Consider the following 22,213-nt stretch of genomic DNA (forward strand, 5'->3'; position numbering starts at 1 on the left):
GTGTTCATAGACTCTAGGATCAAACTCTGACAGCTGGAGATTCCACAAGGTACACTAGCATTTACCTCAGGGTTTTATCTACCATTACATAAACGGGATGCTCCAGAAGGTACACTAGGTGCTCTGCTACTCGACCCAGAGATGTAAACATGAAGACAATAGCAACAAAGTGAGAAGACACATTTTCTACTGTCATCTAACCCTCACCTCTCTCTCTCTCTCTCTCTCTCTCTCTCTCTCTCTCTCTCTCTCTCTCTCTCTCTCTCTCTCTCTCCCTCTCTCTCTCTCTCTCTCTCTTCCCCCCCCCAGGTCAGATCCACCAGAGAGAGCAGGAGATAGCAGAGTTGAAGCAGAAGATAGCTGAGGTGATGGCGGTGATGCCCAGTATCTCCTACAGCAACGACATCAGCAGCCTCAGCCCCGTTACACCACACTACTCCTCCAAGTTCATGGACAATAGTCCCTCCTCCCTGGATCCCAACGCTTCTGTCTACCAGCCGCTCAAGAAGTGACACCAACACGCACATTAATACACACACATTAATACACAAGAATACAGATTTACAAAGATAGCATACGTAGTCACATCCACTCATTCTCATACATACAAAGACACACAAACACTTCTGATCATGTTTTTGGTCGTGTTTTTTTGGAAGCGATTTGGAAATGATCTCGGAGCTGTCAAGTACTAGCCTCAAATAAGTGTTGGTCATGTTTTGGTTTTGGTTGTGTTTTGGTTGTGTTTTTAGAACCAGTTGCGGTCGGAGTCCCAGCCCCCTTCTGTTATTTTCAGTTTGTTCCCATGGTCCATCCTTAGTTTTCTGTGTGTTGTGTAAATCTACAGTAGGGAAGATGTTGATGTTTTGGGATTGAGCCATTCTGATTTAACTGGTAAGAGAGACATAAAGGGACATCAGGTTGACAAGGGCTCCATCCCAAATGGTACCCTATTCCCTATATAGGGCACTACTTTTGACCAGGGCCCATAGGGAGTTCTCTGAGGGTAGATAGAGGCAGATGAGGACTGTCTGGTTAGTTGGTATTAATGTCTAGAAAGACCCATAATATAGTCTCTCTCTCTCTCTCTCTCTCTCTCTCTCTCTCTCTCTCTCTCTCTCTCTCTCTCTCTCTCTCTCTCTCTCTCTCTTTCAGTCAGTGCTTCATGCTCTCTCTCTCTCTCTCTCTCTCTCTCTCTTTCAGTCAGTGCTTCATGCTCTCTCTCTCTCTCTCTTTCAGTCAGTGCTTCATGCTCTCTCTCTCTTTCAGTCAGTGCTTCATGCTCTCTCCTCTTTTTTTTCCTGTTTCTTTCTCTCTCTCTATCAGCAGATTTTGACCTAGTAATTGTATGATGGGACTATTATCCTACTCTACATGAGAGGAAGCTGAAACGTTTTAAGTGGTACCTTCTGTGAATTTCATAATGAATGAAAAGTACTTTGTCAATGTTTTGGTATTATCACCATGACTTAAGTGTGATTGTTTTTTTAAACAACACATTTCAGTTTAGTTATGACGATAACAATGGTAATGTAAATTTTTTCTGTACCAATAATCTTGGAAAGATCGACAATTTGTACATCACTCCATTTTGAAAACGGATAACTCAAATTCACGCATGTCAATGCTGGAGTAACTGACTCCAAACAACGTCCGGGATTATCAATGAACTCAAACACTCTTGATTTCTGGCGTTTCAACACTGATTCAAGAAATGCACAAACCTTTCAGAATTGGATTGTCAATAGAGAAGACCTGGTACTGTCTAAAGGTTAAAGCTATGACCTGGTACTGTCTAAAGGTTAAAGCTATGACCTGGTACTGTCTAAAGGTTAAAGCTATGTCATCTGTTTGCTGCAAACGCACTCAAACCTGTCTTTCCTTTTGGACCAAATTAGAATCTGTTGTTAGGCCGTATGACTAAAACCCTACTGGATTTAATGATGTCTAGGGAACTGATATTTACCAGTTGTCAATTTCACTGTGCCTTGCAATTCCTTTCTTTGAAAGTAGTTAGTATAATGGGTTACTTTGCCAATCTTGGTATAGGACCCTCCCCCCAGGCTGTGTCTCAATAGTGTGATCTTGGTATAAGACCCTCCCCCCGGGCTGTGTCTCAATAGTGTGATCTTGATATAGGACCCTCCCCCCGGGCTGTGTCTCAATAGTGTGATCTTGATATAGGACCCTCCCCCCCAGGCTGTGTCTCAATAGTGTGATCTTGATATAGGACCCTCCCCCCAGGCTGTGTCTCAATAGTGTGAGCTTGATATAGGACCCCCCCCCCCCCCAGGCTGTGTCTCAATAGTGTGAGCTTGATATAGGACCTCCCCCCCAGGCTGTGTCTCAATAGTGTGAGCTTGATATAGGACCCTCCCCCCCCAGGCTGTGTCTCAATAGTGTGATCTTGCTTCCTTTTCATTGTACCCTTTCCTCCATGATCTCTGATCTGGCAAGTGGAAGCAACATATGGTGAAAGCCTATCCAGGCCTTTCACCTATCATTAATCATGAAGGAAAAGGAGATGAAGGAAGGAAGCCAGTAAAGTGGATTGAGACATCCCCTATCTCTTACCATCGCCCATGCAGCTCCAGTCTCCTTTACGTTAGGCCCCTTACTCTTAGACACAGCCGTTGTTGTGTTGTCTGAAAAAGTCAAGGAAACAATAGATTTGTATAGGAAGTAGGAATGAACCTGGTCTGCCAAACATCTATTAACTATGTCTGGGGCCTAAAGTTTTACCTGGTCAGGCCAAGTGGTCAGTAGAACAAACTCCAGGCCCTTATGTCCACTACTACGGTGGCCCAGAGTGGACATCTATCTGTTTACAACCAGGGTTGGGGTCAATTCCATTTCAATTCCAGTCTATTCAGGAAGTAAATTGGAATCTTTCTGAATTGAAATGGAATTGACCCCAACCCTGTTTACAACCATGTACATTATTACATACCGAGGAATGTTCTAGTATTTCAGTTCAAAGTGCCAAGTTTCGGTGTTTCATATTACATATCCCTCCATTCATCATTAGATTGATGTATCTCTAGCTTGCATTAGGTTTTGATAAAAGCATCAGAACACACATTGTTGTGCTCATGTATTTGACATGTAGTTTTTGACATTCTGTTCTGATTTAGGTTGATCAGAAAAGCGACTACAGTAGTGGTTAGGATTGACTCACTGCGTTGTTGATTTGTTGCAGACGTTTTTCTCTTGCATCATTGTTTGAATTCTCTCCCATCTCTTTCTAGCCTGATCCCAGATCTGTTTCTGTTCATGCCAACTCATTATGGAATTGTCATGCCAAACAATTGGCTTGACAACTACATTGAGTTGGCAAGAGCACAAACCGATCTGGGATCAGGCTAATCTCTTTCCAACAGGGATGATGATGATGATGGTGGTGGTGTGAAGTTTTGTATTGGGAAGTTACACCCTGCCCACTGGGCACACACTTGTTGAATCGACGTTGTTCCCCTGTAATTGCAATGAAATTACGTTGAGCCAACGTGAAATAGACGTTCAGTTGACGTCTGTGCAGTTTGACCATATGCCGTGTTTTTTGCTGTAGGGTGAAGTTGCCGCTAGACGCTGATCTCGGGTCAGTTTTACATTTCCCCACTATTGTTCAAGTTTAGGATTAGGGGAGCGGAATCTGATCCTGGATCGGTACCTAGAGGAAACGTGACCTCGGCGCCCTGTTTTCTCATGTATCCTACATGGAAAGTATTGGTGTGGATCACAATAATGGACTTGTGACCTGTTTTGAAGATGTTCTACATGTTTTTAGTGGGAAAGGGAAAAAGTGTTTTGTTTCCTCTGTTTTCGTTGTTCCACCATGTTGTTTTCTCTCTATCTCAGAGTGATGATGATGATGATGTCGGCTGCGTCCAGACTCCTCTCACTTTGGGGCCATCACCTGGAATTAAAAACATAATCTTGCAGGCGATGATGATGCAAGCTGTTTGAGAACAATCTGTGTTTTGTATTTCTTCCTCTCTCAGATATTCACATCCCAGATGTTGACGTGTACCTATTCATCAGGCCCTTGTTAAGACTACTAATGCACCAGAGCATTGAAACGTTGTACCTCCAATGAGTGGAAAACTTGAGGAGAAACCTAGAGTTCCTATTTGTCTATGAACATACCTTCTTCCTCTGGTTTACTTAAATACTGAATACAGATTAGACATTTATGCAGCAGGATTTAAGCAAAAGTTTATTAGCACAAGGTGGCGACAGTACATTATTTTTTTGTTTTTAACTCATGACTGTTGCACTTAGATTTAAAAAAAAAAAAAAAAAAAAAACATTGGGACAAGTAGACTCGCATCTTTGTTATCCCTTGTTGATATCACTTGTTGCAGATAACAGGTAATAAAGCAAAGGCAGTTATTTTTTATCAAACGCCGCTTGACACTATTTTGACCTCTTGGGATTCCCTCGCGCTTGACGTATGCCTGCATTGGGATTGCCCATTCGGTTGATTGGCAGATATAGCACCGCCCACTGGGTCTAAATTTAAAGTCGTCCAAAGAATCAAAGCCAACAACATTCTTGGAGCTCTGCGGTCTAGAAAGACTACAAACACTTTGTCAAGTTTCCTGGTCCTAAAGGCGGCGATGGATGCCATAAGGTCGGCTGGAAGAGCTATCATTCGAAGTCCAAGTATAGCGAAACGGTCTTGGAATTCGGGCAAACATAAAAGTAAGATTTGTCTGAAGTGAAAACTTCCTGTAATATTTGCTTCACACATGCATTGTAGTGAACAAAGCATTTGACAAAACATTGTTTTAGTAGTGTGAACACAGCGAATTATTTACACATTTGTATGTTTGTGGGTCAAATGTTCATGATACGCCGAATGTATTGTAGTTTGTCTACTTTATAACACTTGTTACATCCAGTGCAACATTTTCATCAATCATATCCATTGCATGTTTTTCATTAGTTCACTCACTAGGCTAGTCTACTGTTGTCATGATTTGTGGCACAATTAGGCCTAATCAATTAAGTAAAAAACGAACACGTAGCAACCACGTGTTTCCTATCAAATTAACCAGGTTGCAATGTGAAGGGATTTCGACAAGAATGTCCTCAGAACTGGCGGTGTAGGCTATCCAGGTGATCCACTATCCTCAAGTATTCCCAATTTATGAGCTCAGAGCCTGAAATGCACCACCCTTGATAACCATATTCCTCTCATGCAATGACCTAATTGCAATGTTTTGGGTAACAGTACTCTATTTATACTCTATTACAGTCCATCAATTGTGACACCAATGTTTGAATCAAGTCTAGCCTTCTCTCAGTAGTTTAAATGTCCGTGTAGCATTTTAAGCTCCTTTCCATTGGAATAGTTTCTCACCCAGTTTGGAACCGGAACACGACACCTGTGGCTGTTTTGAACGCTAATGTAACAACTACACGGCACCGTATGGCATAAAAAGGTCAGTTGGCCACCCTATTCGCTACATAGTACACAATTTTTGATCAGAGCCCTATGGGACCTGGTCAAAAGTAGTGCACTATATAGAGAATGGGATGCATATTGTATCCTACATCTCACTTGATCCTGGGCGAGGGGGTGATTCGGTGGCGGCCGAGGAAACTATAACTACTTATCACTATAACCATGGTAACAGCTACTACAGAAGTGCTCCAGGTCAGTAAATCCACACACAGATGATACATTTGATTGACCAGATACTCAAGTGACCGCTCTAACAACGAACAGAAACGTCTCTAAAAAAAATGGAAAGCGGAGATCAGGTGGGACCATTCTAGCCAATGAGAGGGCAGATACGCATGTGATCAACAGGCACAACTCTGATATAAAGTGCTTTTTTTTTCTCTCAGTTATTATAATCAGTACACTCGTAAAAACCTAAGCATTACGAAACTTATATTCGATCAAATAAGCCGCACATAGCAAATAAACCTTTTTAAATGTTTCGTTAACCACATTCGACACTCTCATTAACCTCCATACAAAAACTCCTCGCTTGGTGAGCTTAAAAAAAAAAATACAGAAACGCCACCACCTGCCGGAGAAGACAGATTTTGGGCCCAGTTATCCCTCTTTTAACTCTTCCCCTCTGGTCCACAGCATGGCTGGGTTCAGATTCAAGTTTGGGAACTGCTGGTGCTTCTTCCATTGTTAACACACACACACACATTTATAGGCACACTTACTGATGTTGGTTTTATATAAACAACTCATGAAATCATGATCAAGTTAACACAAACTGTGATGTAGAGGTAGGTAATGTTGATTTAACTGTGATGTAGAGCTACAGGTGACGAGTGACCTGTTTTCCAGTGTCTAATCTACAGTAGGCTTTCTGAATCTGTTCTCCAGGTTGGGGCAAACGTCCTCATCACTACTGATCCATATCGTTCAGCCTGCAGGACTGGCCATGGTCAGGCATGTAGACTGGGGACAATATCTTCCTTTGGATAGAAGTTGCCCTCAGGCACAGATGTATAATCCATTTACAGTTTCCAAAAATCCTAAACTCAACCAGGGGAGAAAATGCCAAAGTGACCTTTTTTAGATTAAACTTCTGTTTTTCATTTTTCTCTGTAACGCCCAGGGGCAATGTATACAACACCTCACCCTCCTTTTCCTCTTGTCCCGTGTCAAACAGATTGTTTTTGGGTTAGAGAGGGTTTTTAGAAATTGGTTGAGGTAAAGCCACCTTGGCAGAATTTTCCACATCCTCTGGCGCATGGACCATTTGAGCAATATTGCTCACTTTTTGAGTCCACATCACTTCCATATTACCGACAGTATCGTTTGTCCTCTTTCCCATAACCTCTTATTTTACGTACAGCTTATTCCAATAGTACATACCGTAGAATTACGAACTATAATACTAGTCATTTATCAATTCAATCATATTTGTTCAGTCACTCCTATGGTATATATACCTACTTCTGTGAAATCCATTTAGTTCTAACCCCCATTTCTTATAGTACGTGTTGACTTCTAGGTGTAGGATGTAGTTGACAGAGTTCTGAGAATTCGCTATTATTGTTTGTTCAGTCATTCATATCCACCTTGAAATCCCTGGATTCTGATTGGCTGTTGTGTGTTGATAGAGGGGCTGTGATGTTGTGTGGTTTCCTGTTGCTGTGGTAACATTTCTGTTATCTTTGGTCTGCATTGGGACAGAGTGGTCGACCTCCCTGCGTTATCGCCTGTGTCACTATAGTCTAACCTATAGTTCCAACTTACATTCAGAAACCTCACATGAACTTGAACCCTCTGGTCTTCTAAGAAGCAGTGTTTTCATTGGGCATAACCCTCAGGTCTTCTAAGAAGCAGTGTTTTCATTGGACATAGCCCTCAGGTCTTATAAGAATCAGTGTTTTCATTGGAAGTTAGCCCTGCCAGAAGTTAGACCCTTGTCCAATGTCCCTAGATAACATAGACTTTATGTAGCTCAGTTGGTAGAGCATGGCGCTTGCAACGCCAGGGTTGTGGGTTCGTTTCCCACGGGGGGCCAGTATGGGAATGTATGCACTCACTTAACTGTAAGTCGCTCTGGATAAGAGCGTCTGCTAAATGACTAAAATGTAGACTGTAGACCTAAAGTGATCCACTGGGTCTATATGGCAGAAACTCATATCCTAGCCTTCTCCATTTCTCCCTCTACTGTTCCCCCTAATTTCTCTCTCTCCCTCTTCCATTCATCATTGTATCCCTCATACTTGAAGACTCCCTCACTGACCCCTGAACCTGAAGCCCTCCATCTTGTTATCTGGTCATCAGGCAGTCAGTGAGGGTCCCATGCTGCTGCCTGCTCTTGCTGGGACCTCCTCTCAAACTGCACGTTACTACACACACACGCCATACAGGGATGTCTGAGTCAGTGATGTCACGGTCATTAGTCCGAATCACGGTTAACAAACCAGAAAACAGCGGGGACTGTTTCTAGTTTTTAAATATAACCGTTCTGGGGATGGTGTGAATGTGTTAGCGCTCGTCCCGCGTGTGAGAGAGAGAGAGAACGTCATTGTGCGCATGTCTGCATCAAATCAAATTGTATTTGTCACATACACGTGTTTAGCAGATGTTATAGCGGGTGTAGCGAAATGCTTGTGCTTCTAGCTCCGACAGTGCAGTAATATCTAACTATTTCACAACATATACACACAACTGGTAAGGAATGGGATTTAAGAATATATACATATATGGACAAGCAATGACAGAGCGGCATGGACTAAGATACAGTAGAATATTATAGAATACAGTATATACATATGAGATGAGTAGTGCAAGATATGTAAACATTATTAAAGTGATAAACTCCCGAGTGGCGCAGTGGTCTAAGGCACTAGCTGTGCCACTAGAGATCCTGGTTCGAATCCAGGCTCTGTCGTAGCCGGCCGCGACCGGGAGACCCATGGGGCGGCGCACAATTGGCCCAGCGTCATCCAGGGTAGGGGAGGGAATGGCCGGCAGGGATGTAGCTCAGTTGGTAGAGCATGGCGTTTGCAACGCCAGGGTTGTGGGTCCAGATTCCAGTAGTGAAAAAAATAAATAAAAAAATTTAAGCACTCACTAACTGTAAGTCGCTCTGGATAAGAGCGTCTGCTAAATGACTAAAATGTAAATGTGGTGTTCCATTTCTTAAAGTGGCCAGTGATTTCAATAGGCAGCAGCAGCCTCTAATGTGCTAGTGATAGCTATTTAACAGTCTGATGGCCTTGAGATAGAAGCTGTTTTTCATTCTCTCGGTCCCAGCTTTGATGCACCTGTACTGACCTCGCCTTCTGGATGATAGCGGGGTGAACAGGCAGTGGCTCGGGTGGTTGATGTCCTTGATGATGTTTTTGGCCTTCCTGTGACATCGGGTGCTGTAGGTGTCCTGGAGGGCAGGTAGTTTGACCCAGATGATGCGCTGGAGAGCCCTGCGGTTGTGGGCGGTGCAGTTGCCGTACCAGGCGGTGATACAGCCCGACAGGATGCTCTCAATTGTGCATCTGTAAAAGTTTGAGGGTTTTAGGTGCCAAGCCGAATTTCTTCAGCCTCCTGAGGTTGAAGAGGCTCTGTTGCGCCTTCTTCACCACGCTGTCTGCGTGGGTGGACCATTTCAGTTTGTCGGTGATGTGTACACTGCATCTGTGTGTGAATAGCAGTGTGCACTAGATCTCCACTAGATCTCCAGTGTGCACTAGATCTCCAAGGAAATCTCTGCTAACAGAGTTCTGGAAGGCTACAGACACGCAGAACAGATAAGGAATGAGGGAATGGCCTTTTAATAGTTAATATTACTCACTGTCCCCCTGTTTGGCTTTCTGTCTTTCTCCTTCAAAACAACGTGAAAGTAGGAGGAAGTTACCTAGACACTAGGTCAGGTTTGCGCCGTCGGTTTTACGGTGAAGGTTAGGTTTAATTGGCTACCCATCCACATCGCCCCACCCCCCCCCATAACGTTTCTTCTCCATGATGAATGTAGCTAGCGATAGATAGCAGTAGGCTAGAAGTCGTCAGGCAAAGGTTTCAGGGTAGCTGGTCCTGGATCTGTCACTATATGGATAACTTACACCAGGCTAAAAATAATGAAAACATTGATGGGGACACTGGAACAGACATCTTTCTCTTATCATTGCTTGTTAAAGTTAGTGTACCAGACTATTCATTTTCCACTCTCCTTTCTCTCTCTCTCAATATTTCTTCCCCTTTCTCCCTCTCCTTAATATTTTGCCCTCTTTTACAGGTCAGCTATAGGTTAGTTCTGAATGAAAATATTTACTTTTGCGTTCAGTTCTTCCACCCTGACCGATAGTGTTTTTGAAACAGTTTCACCTTTTTCAAGTAATTTTTTTACCTTTTACAGGACTTTGTTTTGAATATCTTTAGCGCCACAAATTCACACGACAGACCAACACTGACGCAATACCAAACACTATCTCAGAGACAAACGGATAGATGTAGCCACCTGTATCGACCTTATACATAATATTGACCCTGTTCTCAAACATGATTTGAAAATAACATCTGAACGTTGACCCACCTAGCTGCTTGGACCTGGACGGATACATGTGAGAACAACCTGGAGGTCATGACCTACTACTGATCTTGACCCCATAGAGGATGTATCTCTATGGTTCAATCAAAGTTATTCTAGTTTTTATTTCTATTAGTTTTTAGATTTTAATTTGAATTTCAGTTTAGTTTCAGTCAGTTTTCTGACTTGATTTACTGGTTATTTTGTTTCAGGTTGATACACACTTTATGTTTTGGTTTTAATATTATTTAGTGTTTGGGGCAGAAAGTAGCCGTGGGGGGCTAGGAGCCATTTATGTGTTTTTTGGGGATGTCACTTCTTGCCACTAGGGGGCAGTAATGCATAAGGAGAAGGGACCATAGACTTGGCTAGACAACATCTCTGTATCTGTGTCATGATGGTGGCTGTGGGAGCATGGGCTGCACCATTGAGGCAATCTCCATCTTGAAATAGTACATTTTCATCGGCTGATCCTTCCTTATGACACGGCTGTCATGACTCCAACCGGGTCATCAGGTCATGCCAACCGGGTCATCAGGAGGGATCAGCCAATGAAGTTGGACGTCCTGCCCAGTTGACTAAATAAAAATGGCGAAAGCCCTCAATGGTGCTGCACATGCTAACTCGGGCTTTTGGGCACGTTTCTGTTCAACCAAACAAGATGTTCTGGTTCATCTTCAAGAAGACTCTGCGTTCCAGAGAGGTGGTCGTTCGGTTTCTCAAGCCTGGTGACAGTTGTCCTACAGACAGAATATTCTCTCCACGAACGCTTGGGATGCAGGGGAAGAAACCAGTGCCACAGGGCACAGCTTTGGATAAACAGCAATCCTTGCCTGCCAGGACTGGAGAGGTGACTTTGTAAACATGCCCACCTTTACCTCTTCCAGGTATTTCCGCAGCTCACACAGGGCACTTAATGCCCTGCCAGGTTGACCCTCCGGCTGGACAGTGACCTCAGACACAATCTTCGATACAAGTTTAGCTATATTTCTGAAGCACTGGTCGAGATGCTTGCTTGATTCAAAGTGCTGACATCTTGCTTGGGTCCTGCTGCTCCACGGCTGTATTCTCTGATTTGCTGAAGTACAAAAGACTGCTTCCCTCATCAGTGGCTCCATCTGTGTTGAGCGAAGTGCCTCGCTCTGCAAGCTGCTGCAGAGCGAGGATTTGAAGTTGTCTGTCAGAGGAGTCAGTATGCATGCGAAGCGCTCAAGCAGTGACTTCAGGAGAACCTGTGCCAACTGTTTTGCAACAGTAGTTGACTGCACGTGTGACTCGAGGTTGAGAAGGCACGGCACCACATCAAACAACGACTGGCTGTCAGTTTGAAGTTGGTGTTTGATTTACGAACTGCTCCGGCAACTTCACAAGCTGCTCAAGCTTGTCACGCTCCATGCTCGCCCTCGGATTTCTTCGGTGTTGTCTAGTGATGGATAGTGATGGCTAGTGAAAATGATGCACAAGCTAGGCCTATTTGTAACATCGCCATCTACTGGCAGCATTTTCCCGCCAGATTCAGAAGCTCTTAAACCCCATTTAGTTTAAAAGATAATATTACCATCAAATTCAGTTTACTATAATAACCTTGCTATGGTTGACCCCCCCCCCCCCCCCCCCCCCCCCATTCCTTACAATCTTATAACCTCTAGAACTTCCTGAGAACTGGACAGACACGAGGGAGACTGTTGTAGATGGCATGACCTTTAACATCCGCCACCTAGGCATGACCCTGGTGGACCAGCCCAAAGGAGAGGACCTATCAGCAGCCGCCGTCAAGAGGATCGTTGCCACGGTGAGCTGTGATGTCATACAAGTAGGAGGGATTGGAAGTTCAAAGCACCGGAAGTTTCCGAAGCACTTGATTTTAGATGATATTTTTGGAGTTGCTCTTGATTTGCTTCTGCTCTCAAGAACAGCATTTTCCTTAAGTGCTTCCAGATGACTGAATAACATGGCCTGCCCCTTAGAAACTATGATCAATTAGCTGACTCTTATTGGTATTATTATAGTGTTGATCATCTTTGATCTATCTATCATCAGTAATCATCTTACTTTTATTGTGATATAATTTTAAGATCTTCGTCTAATTATTGTTGTTATATTATCTCATATCGATCCAGGCCAAAGCCATTAGGAAGAATTGATTTGTAATGAATCTATGTTCTCTGTCATCAACTCTATCCCCTCCAGGCCAAAGCGGGAGGTAAGAAGCCTCAGAAGGTGTCTCTGAAGGTTTCTCCTCAGGGTATTATGCTGTACGACAGTCTGACCAACCAGCTACTAGACAACGTCTCCATATACAGGTAGGGGGGTGTGTGCTGTGCATCGTACCACAGTGGTTGCAAATTGTATTTGTGTTGTGTGACCTCTAACTTGACAAAAATACACAAATATTTACTCTGTGAATACAAAACACATCTGGCCTACTTCTCAGACTTTTGTTTCTCTATGAAGGGAAACCCCAACGGGGGAGGGAGAGGTGGGAGAGCGGGAATGTCTTTGAAAATACAGCTCCCTACAGGAGCTCATCTGCACAGAGCTGGGTGGCCACACACAGACACACTCTCTCTCTCTGCCAGAACCTTTGTTCCCACACAAGCTTTTATGGCATCCTGGTTTGTCTCAGAGGACACTTGCCATTTGAACCATAACTGTGACCGCTGACTTTATTTTGCCCTCTGACCTTTTAACCTTTGCCCTGTGTCCTGCAGGATATCCTACTGCACGGCGGACAAGCTGCACGACAAGGTGTTTGCCTACATCTCCCAGAACACCCTCAACGGAACACTGGAGTGCCACGCCTACCTCTGCTCCAAGAGGAAAGTGGTGAGTCTGAAGTGGCACACAACAACCCCCTATCTGAAAGTACTGGATGGGGTGTAAGCAATATTCTTATGGCTCTACTTGGACCTCCTGTAGGCTAATTTCAGTTTTTAGTTATCTACACTGAACAAAAACATAAACGCAACATGTGAAGTCTTGGTCCCATGTTTCATGAGCTGAAAGAAAATATCCCAGAAATGTTCCATATGCACAAAAAGCTTATTTCTCTCATTTTTTGTGCACAAATGTGTTTACATCCCTGTTAGTGAGGATTTCTCCTTTGCCATGATAATCCATCCACCTGACAGGTGTGCCATATCAAGAAGCTGATTTAAACAGCATGATCATTACACAGGTGCACCTTGTGCTGGGGACAAGTGTCACACAACACAATGCCACAGATGTCTAGTTTTGAGGGAGTGTGCAATTGGCATGCTGACTGCAGGGATGTCCACCAGAGCTGTTGCCAGAGAATTTAATGTTTATTTCTCTACCATAAGCTGCCTTAACGTCATAAAAAAAATGATGGCAATACGTCCAACCGGCCTCACAAACGCAGACCACGTGTATGGCATCGTGTGGGTGAGCGGTTTGCTGATGTTAACGTTGTGAACCGAGTGCCCCGTGGTGGCGGTGGGGTTATGGTCTGGGCAGGCATAAGCTACGGACAACAAACACAATTGCATTTTATTTATGGCAATTTGAATGCACAGAGATCCCATGACGAGATCCTGAGGCCCATTTTTTTTTTTTAAAGGTATCTGTGACCAACCGATGCATATCTGTATTCCCAGTCATGTGAAATCCATAAATTGGGTCCTAATTTATTTATTTCAATTGACTGATTTTCCTTATATGAACTAACAGTAAAATCTTTGAAGTTGTTGAATGTTGCGTTTTTTTATATATTTTTGTTCAGTATAGCTATCTTTCAGATCTGAACACTAAAGGGTAGGGGGATTGGCACAGAAATGAATGCTATGAAAACTACTGGGTGTGCAGAGTTTTGTTCCAGTCCTGCTCTAACACAGCTGACTCTACTAATCAGCTGCTCAACGGGAATCTGGTGTATTAAAGCAGGGCTGGAACAAAAGCCTGCCTTAAAATATGTTTGCTTCCAATATAACCCCTACATCTGACTGTGGCCTTCTCTCGTTCTCCCGGGGGAAACATTAGGTCTGACTGTGGCCTTCTCCCGGGGGAAACATTAGGAGGTCTGACTGTGGCCTTCTCGTTCCCCCGGGGGAAACATTAGGAGGTCTGACTGTGGCCTTCTCGTTCCCCCGGGGGAAACATTAGGAGGTTGCACTCCTCGTCCCCTTTTTGACTTCCTGTGTTGCTGGGAATCTGGAGGACACTTCCCTCCCTCAAGTCACCACGCCGTCTCTCGTATAACCCAAAACTCTTTCGCAAGACTTTCTCTCCTCCTTTTCCCTCCCTCTCTCTCTCTCTCTGCAGGAGAGGAGAGAGATTGGATACTAATGACCTTTGACACAACGCTCTCCCAGCTGTGTGAATGTATCCACAGTGGTCTTTTTCTATGCTTTTCTACTGACTGAGAGAAAATAATTTGTTAGTCAATCAAGGTTGACAAGGTCATTGAAAATAAACAATGTGTCAATGCATGGTCTTTAAACCTTTATCTCTCATTGGCCCCAAGGGTAGCTCCAATTACAGTGGCTTTGACTCTTAAAGGAGTAGTCCACTCAAACTATCTTTTTGGTGTTTTTTTTTTGTCATTTGTCCACTGTTGAAAAAGTCCCAAAATGTTTCACACATCTCTCTGAGCAAATTTTTTTTGGGTGTGTTTTTATTCAGATTTATAAATTGGGTGGTTCGAGCCCTGAATGCTGATTGGCTGACAGCCGTGGTATATCAGACCATTTTATTCAGTTGTATAACTTGATTGCTCTGCTCAGTTTTGAATATTTGTTTGTTTGAGTCATTTATATAATGTGCCCTGTACCCTCTGTGGTTTAGAGCGCTCGTACTCTAGAGCAGGGTTTCTCAAACTTGGTACCGGGGCCCCTCCTGGGTGCACGTTTTGGTTTTTGTCCTAGCACTACACAGCGGATTCAAATAATCAAAGCTTGATGATTTAATTGGTTATTTGAATCCGCTGTGTAGTGCTAGGGCAACAACCAAAACGTGCACCCAGGGGGGGCCCCAGGACAGAGTTTGGGGAAATTCTGCTCTAGAGTAGTGATATTCAAACTTTTTCAGCAGGGACCCCATTATTATTATTTTTTTACCCGCATTTCTAAGGACCCCATTTTTTATTTTTTTTTGTTTGCCAGGAATTCTGCCCGACACCCACAACCAATCTAATGACACAACCTTCAAATCGGTAAATTTAGGTTTTCACATCAACAAATAACCTTCAAATCATTACAATTTCATCTCTCCTATCAAAATTAAATGAACCAATACATACATTTACTCAATACAATTATATCCCCCCCCCCCCCCCCTCCCCCGTAGGATTTCCGTGTCCTTTGATTGCTAATGAAAGTTAATGTTGTGTCATTGGGGCTTCTAGCATCATCATAACAGCCTCGTGTATTGTCTTTTTTCTCCCTAGGCCCAGGCAGTGACTCTGACGGTAGCACAGGCCTTTAGAGTGGCCTTTGAGTTCTGGCAGGTTGCCAAAGAAAGTGTTCACCCCAGCTATTGTCCAGAAGGTGAGGACTGTACAGGTGGATCAAAGCTGAGACTGATAAACAGCTTCTATCTCAAGGCCGTCGGACTGTTAAATAGTCACCACTATCCAGCCCTCCACCTAGTACCTTGCCCTGAACTTTAGTCACTGTCATTAGCCGGCTACCGCCCGGTTACTTTACAATGCATCTTAGAGGCTGCTGCCCTATGTACATAGACATGGAACACTGGTCACTTTTAATAATGTTTACATACTGGTTTTACCCATTTCATGTGTATATAGTGTATTCTAGTCAAGTCCATCCTATACAACTATTGCTGTACATATACTATTCTATCTGACGTATTCTTCAGATATACTACATATTCTATCCATGTACAGTACCAGTTAAAAGTTTGGACACAGCTACTCATTCCAGGGTTTTTCTTTCTTTTTTCTACATTGTAGAATAATAGTGAAGACATCAAAACTATGGGAATCATGTAGTAACCAAAAAAAAGTGTTAAACAAATCAAAATATATTTGAGAGAATGCTAGGAGTGTGCAAAGCTGTCAAGGCAAAGGGTGGCTACTTTGAAGAATCTCAATTATTAAATATATTTTGGTTTAACACTTCTTTGGTTACTACATGATTCCATATGTGTTATTTCATAGTTTTGATGTCTTCACTATTATTCTACAATGTAGAAAATAGTAAAAAGAAACAACCTTGAATGAGTAGGTGTTCTAAAACCTTTGACCGGTACTGTATTACTGTACATATGGACTCTGACATTGCTCGTCCTAATACTTTATAGGTTGTTGTGTACTGTTCGATACTACTGCACTGTTGAAGCTAGGAACACCAGCGTTTCGCTACACCCGCAATAACATCTGCTAAATATGTGTTTGCGATTTGATTAAATTTTGCTATACAAACCCCATTACACACAACCCTGGAGAGACACACACAGCCCTGGAGACGGACGGACACACACACACGCACAACCCTGGAGACGGACACACACACGCCAAACACGCGTCACAAGGTCACAGTTTAGCATTTCTATATGAAATCACATTTTATTTGTCACATGCCGCGAATACAACAGGTGTAGACTTTACCGTGAAATGCTTACTTACAAGCCCCAGCAGAGTTAAAATGTAAAACATTTACAAAAGGGGGGGGGAAATAGTTACAGTCCAGCGAGTGTGTGTGTGTGTGGGTCGAGTCCAGCGAGTGTGTATACAGCCGGTGCAAGAGTCAGTGCATTTTTATTTTTCATTTTTAAAGCCGGTCAATGCAAATAGTCTGAGTAGCCATTTGATTAACTGTTCAGCAGTCTTATGGCTTGGGGGTAGAAGCTGTTCAGTAGCTGTGTGTGTGTTGACGGTAATATTTTGTGTGTCTTGTAGAGAAGCGGGTGAAGTCCGGCTCGGCTGGAGAAGCAACCAGCAGCCTGGCTAGTCTGAAAGGAGGAGGTAAGGGGGACATGCAGAGTCACTGAGGCTGCGTTTACACAGCCAGCCCAATTCTGATCTTTTTTTTTAACCAATCCGATCAGCTCTGAAAAATATCAGAATTGGGCTGCCTGTGCAAATGCAGCCTCAGACACACACGCACTCAGCCTTTTATCCAATGCGCATATTCAGAAGACACAAAATACCTTCTTTATTTCTAGTATAATGTGCATCAGATTTATGTTAAGATGAATGCACTAATTGTAAGTCTCTCTGGATAAGAGCGTCTGCTAAATGACTACAGTGTAAATCAGAGTAACACTTACTGGATGTTATTTAGCAATGAACGCTATGAAATGTCTTTCTGATTATCTTCTCTCTTATCCAGAGTGAGTGCATACATTTTATTTTATTTTTCATAATGGCCCCTCCTACTGTGGCCTTGGTTGGATCCATGGGATTTAGGGCCGAGTCTTTGTGAGCTGTTGGAATCAAACTGTAAATACTCCAACATTTACTGATTGGCTGATTGTCTCCATAGATGTTGCCACGGGTAACCTGCTAGACCTGGAGGAACGGACTCATGTTGCTGTGGTTCTGGAAACCAATGGCAACGAGGAGTTCCAGGTGGACAACCGCACCGCTCCCGAGAACATTGAAAACAACAACACTGTCTGGGTACGTCCCAATCCTCCATCAACCATTTCTCTCTGCACTTAGAATTAATGAGAGCGAATATTTGGGCTACAAAAACTCAATCTCTCTCTTGCAGGAAATTGAGGAAGACTTGGACGTGGCTTTTTCTAGGTAAGACAATCGTCCTAAATGTATCTGTTGTCAATAAGCTAGTCTCTTCTTGCTGCTGATTGACCACAGAAATCAGCTCATTGATTTGCTCAGATCAGATTTCGCTGAGAGTGATTGCAGCTTTTGGAGAATGTGACTCTACAGCTCCGTCCAGAATGAGCCTCAGACTTACAGGTTAGAATAGACTACAGCTCCGTCCAGAATGAGCCTGACTTACAGGTTAGAATAGACTACAGCTCCGTCCAGAATGAGCCTCAGACTTACAGGTTAGAATAGACTACAGCTCCGTCCAGAATGAGCCTGACTTACAGGTTAGAATAGACTACAGCTCCGTCCAGAATGAGCCTGACTTACAGGTTAGAATAGACTACAGCTCCGTCCAGAATGAGCCTGACTTACAGGTTAGAATAGACTACAGCTCCGTCCAGAATGAGCCTGACTTACAGGTTAGAATAGAAAGAGAGGTAGAGATCATCGAGAGAGCATGGTTGATTCGAGAATGCCTCAAATGTAAATTCTTGAATTTGAATTGAAGCAGAAAACAGGATCTAGAATTGCAATTAGAATTAAAGGAAATATGATTAAATTATAAATGCCTCTTATGATCTATATTAGGTGTAGTCTGTACAAATATATATATTTTACGTAAAACATCAAACATGTCGTTATATAAAATATTGTTGAAACAATAGATTTTTAGGACAAACTCTTAAAATGAATCAAGGAAAACAAAACCTGTATGCAAATGTTCTTAAATATTACATTTTAATTAATCGGTTACATTTATGTTCAATAAAGAAGCCAAACAAATGAAATGGTTTGGTGGAAATGTGTAATTGGCTATTGTAAGCACTAAGGTTTCAAGAGTATATGAACATTGTTTCCAGAGAGAAGTGATATTATTTGAAAGTACTTGGCCTTTACGCTGTGACTACATCCCCCCCCCCCCCCCACCTCTCACCCATTCCGTATGAAAAATGTATGCACTCACTAACTGTAAGTCGCTCTGGATAAGAGCGTCTGCTAAATGACTAAAATGTAAATGTCACACTGTCCCCCGTCCCCCCCCCTCCTCCCTCCAGACTGGCGGTGTCCCGTACTAACCCCCAGGTCCTGGACATTGGGGTGACCCCCCAGGATTGGCTGACAGAACCTGACTGGGCCGATGGAAACACGTGCAACCAGAACACATCGAACAAGAACGCCACCAAAGGAGATGACTTCTTTGTCTTCTGATTGACCACTGGAGGGCGACCGAGAGGCACAGCTTTTTGGTTCTTTGGCCCAATCCCAAATCAACCCATAGGCCCTACGCTGGAGCTGTCATCCTCTCAGGTCTCCACAAGTGCATAGGACACAGGGTCTAGGGGTCGATTTGAGATTGGGCCATAGAAGAGTTGAAGAGTTCCATTCCAAACCGATCCCTTGCCTCTGTCCTTATTCCCTAGTTGACTCCCTCCCCCTTATAGATCTGAAAGGACTGCATAGGTTGAGAGCTTTGGCTGAGATTATGTCATATTGCTTAAGTTTCATCCAAGTTTTTATAGATCTACATGGGGCCGCCAGGAAGAGTCTATGGGTAGAGGCTAGGGATTTGATTTGGGACCCCCCCCCCCCACACACACAACAAAGCAATAATACAGCCTATAATTCCAGTGTACATTTTCTATCATACACACAATGTGTCAACCTACATTATTTAGTTTTGTTTACTTTGTTCTTTCATTTCTATGTACTATGTAGTAGTCTATAGTATTACTATTTGGACCATGGTAGTACTATTTGGACCATGGTAGTAGAAGCTGGTACTATTTGGACCATGGTAGTAGAAGCTGGTACTATTGGGACCATGGTAGTACTATTGGGACCATGGTAGTAGAAGCTGGTACTATTGGGACCATGGTAGTAGAAGCTGGTACTATTTGGACCATGGTAGTAGAAGCTGGTACTATTTGGACCATGGTAGTAGAAGCTGGTACTATTTGGACCATGGTAGTACTATTGGGACCATGGTAGTAGAAGCTGGTACTATTGGGACCATGGTAGTAGAAGCTGGTACTATTTGGACCATGGTAGTAGAAGCTGGTACTATTTGGACCATGGTAGTACTATTTGGACCATGGTAGTAGAAGCTGGTACTATTTGGACCATTGTAGTACTATTTGGACCATGGTAGTAGAAGCTGGTACTATTTGGACCATGGCAGTACTATTTGGACCATGGTAGTACTATTTGGACCATGGTAGTAGAAGCTGGTACTATTTGGACCATGGTAGTACTATTTGGACCATAGCAGTACTATTTTGACCATAGTAGATGGTAGTACTATTTGGACCATGGTAGTACTATTTGGACCATAGCAGATAGTAGTACTATTTGGACCATGGTAGAACTATTTGGACCATAGCAGTACTATTTTGACCATAGTAGATGGTAGTACTATTTGGACCATGGTAATACTATTTGGACCATGGTAATACTATTTAGACCATGGTAAATTTTAGTACTATTTGGACCATAGTAGAAGCTGTAACTATTTGGACCATTTTAGTACTATTTGGACCATACTAGATGGTAGTACTATTTGGACCATAGTAGATAGTAGTACTATTTGGACCGTAGCAGTACTATTTGGACCATAATCAGTATTATTTACCTATATGTATTTATTTTGTGTTGGTTATAATTTATAGTTTTTCTAATTAAAGATGGGATGTATGATTTCAGTCAGATTTATATTGAGATTTAGAGCTGAACTATTCTTCATCCGTCACATTAAGCTTTGGATTAGTCAGTCGGTACAGCAAAGCCTCAATACAGACCAAGCAAGACAATCAATTTTGGTACTCCCTACTTTCTATAGTTGTATAGGGGATGTATTCTTGACATACTAGAGTTTGGTTCAGTTGCCACAAAACAGCAGACTTCCTGTATTTTTTTCCAACTTGTTCAAAACTATTTATCCTGTTTGTGCCTACTTAACGTGACCTAGGAAAGTGATGTATTGAATTCCTTCCTACCATGGCCAGTTTCACCCTGTTCAGTAACCTATCTCGACCTGTCCAATGTGCCATGTAATACTATATACCAGCATAACTTTGAATAAAACATTTTAATAATGCAAATTAAATGAAATTGATGTTTGGTCTACTTCTAGGAAAGGATATTTACTGTTGCATAACACCCTCTGACAGAGGAGGGTGTTGCTGCCAGGGATTTCCAGAAATTACTGCTTTGAGTGTTCTGGAGTTCCTGCTAATTCCCTACCTATTCCAGGAATCCTCCAATCTGAATTTCTGGAAAACATGGGAATTTTGGGATAGTTGCTGGAATTTTGTAATCAAATTTTTACACGTGTTTAGCAGATGTTATAGCGGGTGTAGCGAAATGCTTGTGCTTCTAGCTCCGACAGTGCAGTAATATCTAACAGGTTATATCTAACAATTTCACAACATATACCCAATACACACATCTATGTAAGGAATGGAATTTAAGAGTATATACATATATGGATGAGCAATGGCAGAGCGGCATGGACTAAGATACAGTAGAATATTATAGAATACAGTATATACATGAGTAATGCAAGATATGTAAACATTATTAAAGTGACTAGTGTTCCATTTCTTAAAGTGCACAGTGATTTCAATAGGCAGCAGCAACCTCTAATGTGCTAGTGATGGCTATTTAACAGTCTGATGGCCTTGAGATAGAAGCTGTTTTTCATACTCTCGGTCCCAGCTTTGATGCACCTGTACTGACCTCGCCTTCTGGATGATAGCAGGGGTGAACAGGCAGTGGCTCGGGTGGTTGATGTCCACAGTCCTCAGTGGTTTCCTCTCTTCTTCTCTCCTCCATCACTGAACTGACAACAGTAGCATGATATAATGCGTGCCCACTGGGAATTATTTTGAACAAAAATATAAATGCAACATGCAACCATTTCAAAGGTTTTATTTACTGAGTTACAGTTCATATAAGGAAATCAGTCAATTAAAAAAAAATAATTAGGCCCTAATCTATGGATTTCACATGACTGGGCAGGGGTGCAGCCATTGGTGGGCCTTGGAGGGCATAGGCTCACCCACTTGGCAGCCAGGCCCAGATAATCAGAATGAGTTTTTCCCCACAAAAGGGCTTTCTTACAGACAGACATACTCCAATTTCCACATTATTTATTACAAGATTTAGTTGAGGTTTAGGGTTTAGTGAATAATTTGTCCCAAATACAATACTTTTAGTTTTTTTAGTTAGTTTTTTTTTTTTAACTTTTAATATTTGGGACTAACTTATTCCTTAACATCCATTCTGAAACTAACTGCAGCTCTTTGTTAAGTGTTGCAGTCATTTCAGTCGCTGTAGTAGCCGACGTGTATAGTGTTGAGTCATCCACATACATAGACACACTGGCTTTACCCAGCAGCAGACTATGATCGATAACGTCGAAAGCCGCACTGAAGTCTAACAA

General features: G+C 42.7%; 1 protein-coding gene across 1 annotated transcript; it reads left to right on the forward strand.

The window, feature by feature from the left end:
- Positions 1-4,619: 4,619 nt before the first annotated feature.
- On the forward strand, positions 4,620-20,862 carry LOC311118653 (low density lipoprotein receptor adapter protein 1-A-like; the record flags this gene model as incomplete). Its single annotated transcript, XM_084193441.1, has 9 exons — positions 4,620-4,704; positions 11,666-11,808; positions 12,207-12,319; positions 12,728-12,842; positions 15,421-15,493; positions 16,894-16,959; positions 17,480-17,616; positions 17,711-17,745; positions 18,828-20,862. 9 exons carry the CDS (start codon positions 4,620-4,622, stop codon positions 18,979-18,981), a joined length of 921 nt encoding a protein of 306 aa, XP_084049567.1. The 3' UTR covers positions 18,982-20,862.
- Between the last annotated feature and the right edge of the window lie 1,351 nt (positions 20,863-22,213).

The sequence above is a fragment of the Coregonus lavaretus genome (genome assembly GCF_964263955.1).
Source record: "Coregonus lavaretus genome assembly, contig: HAP1_SCAFFOLD_7196, whole genome shotgun sequence".
Classification (NCBI taxonomy): Eukaryota; Metazoa; Chordata; class Actinopteri; order Salmoniformes; family Salmonidae; genus Coregonus; species Coregonus lavaretus.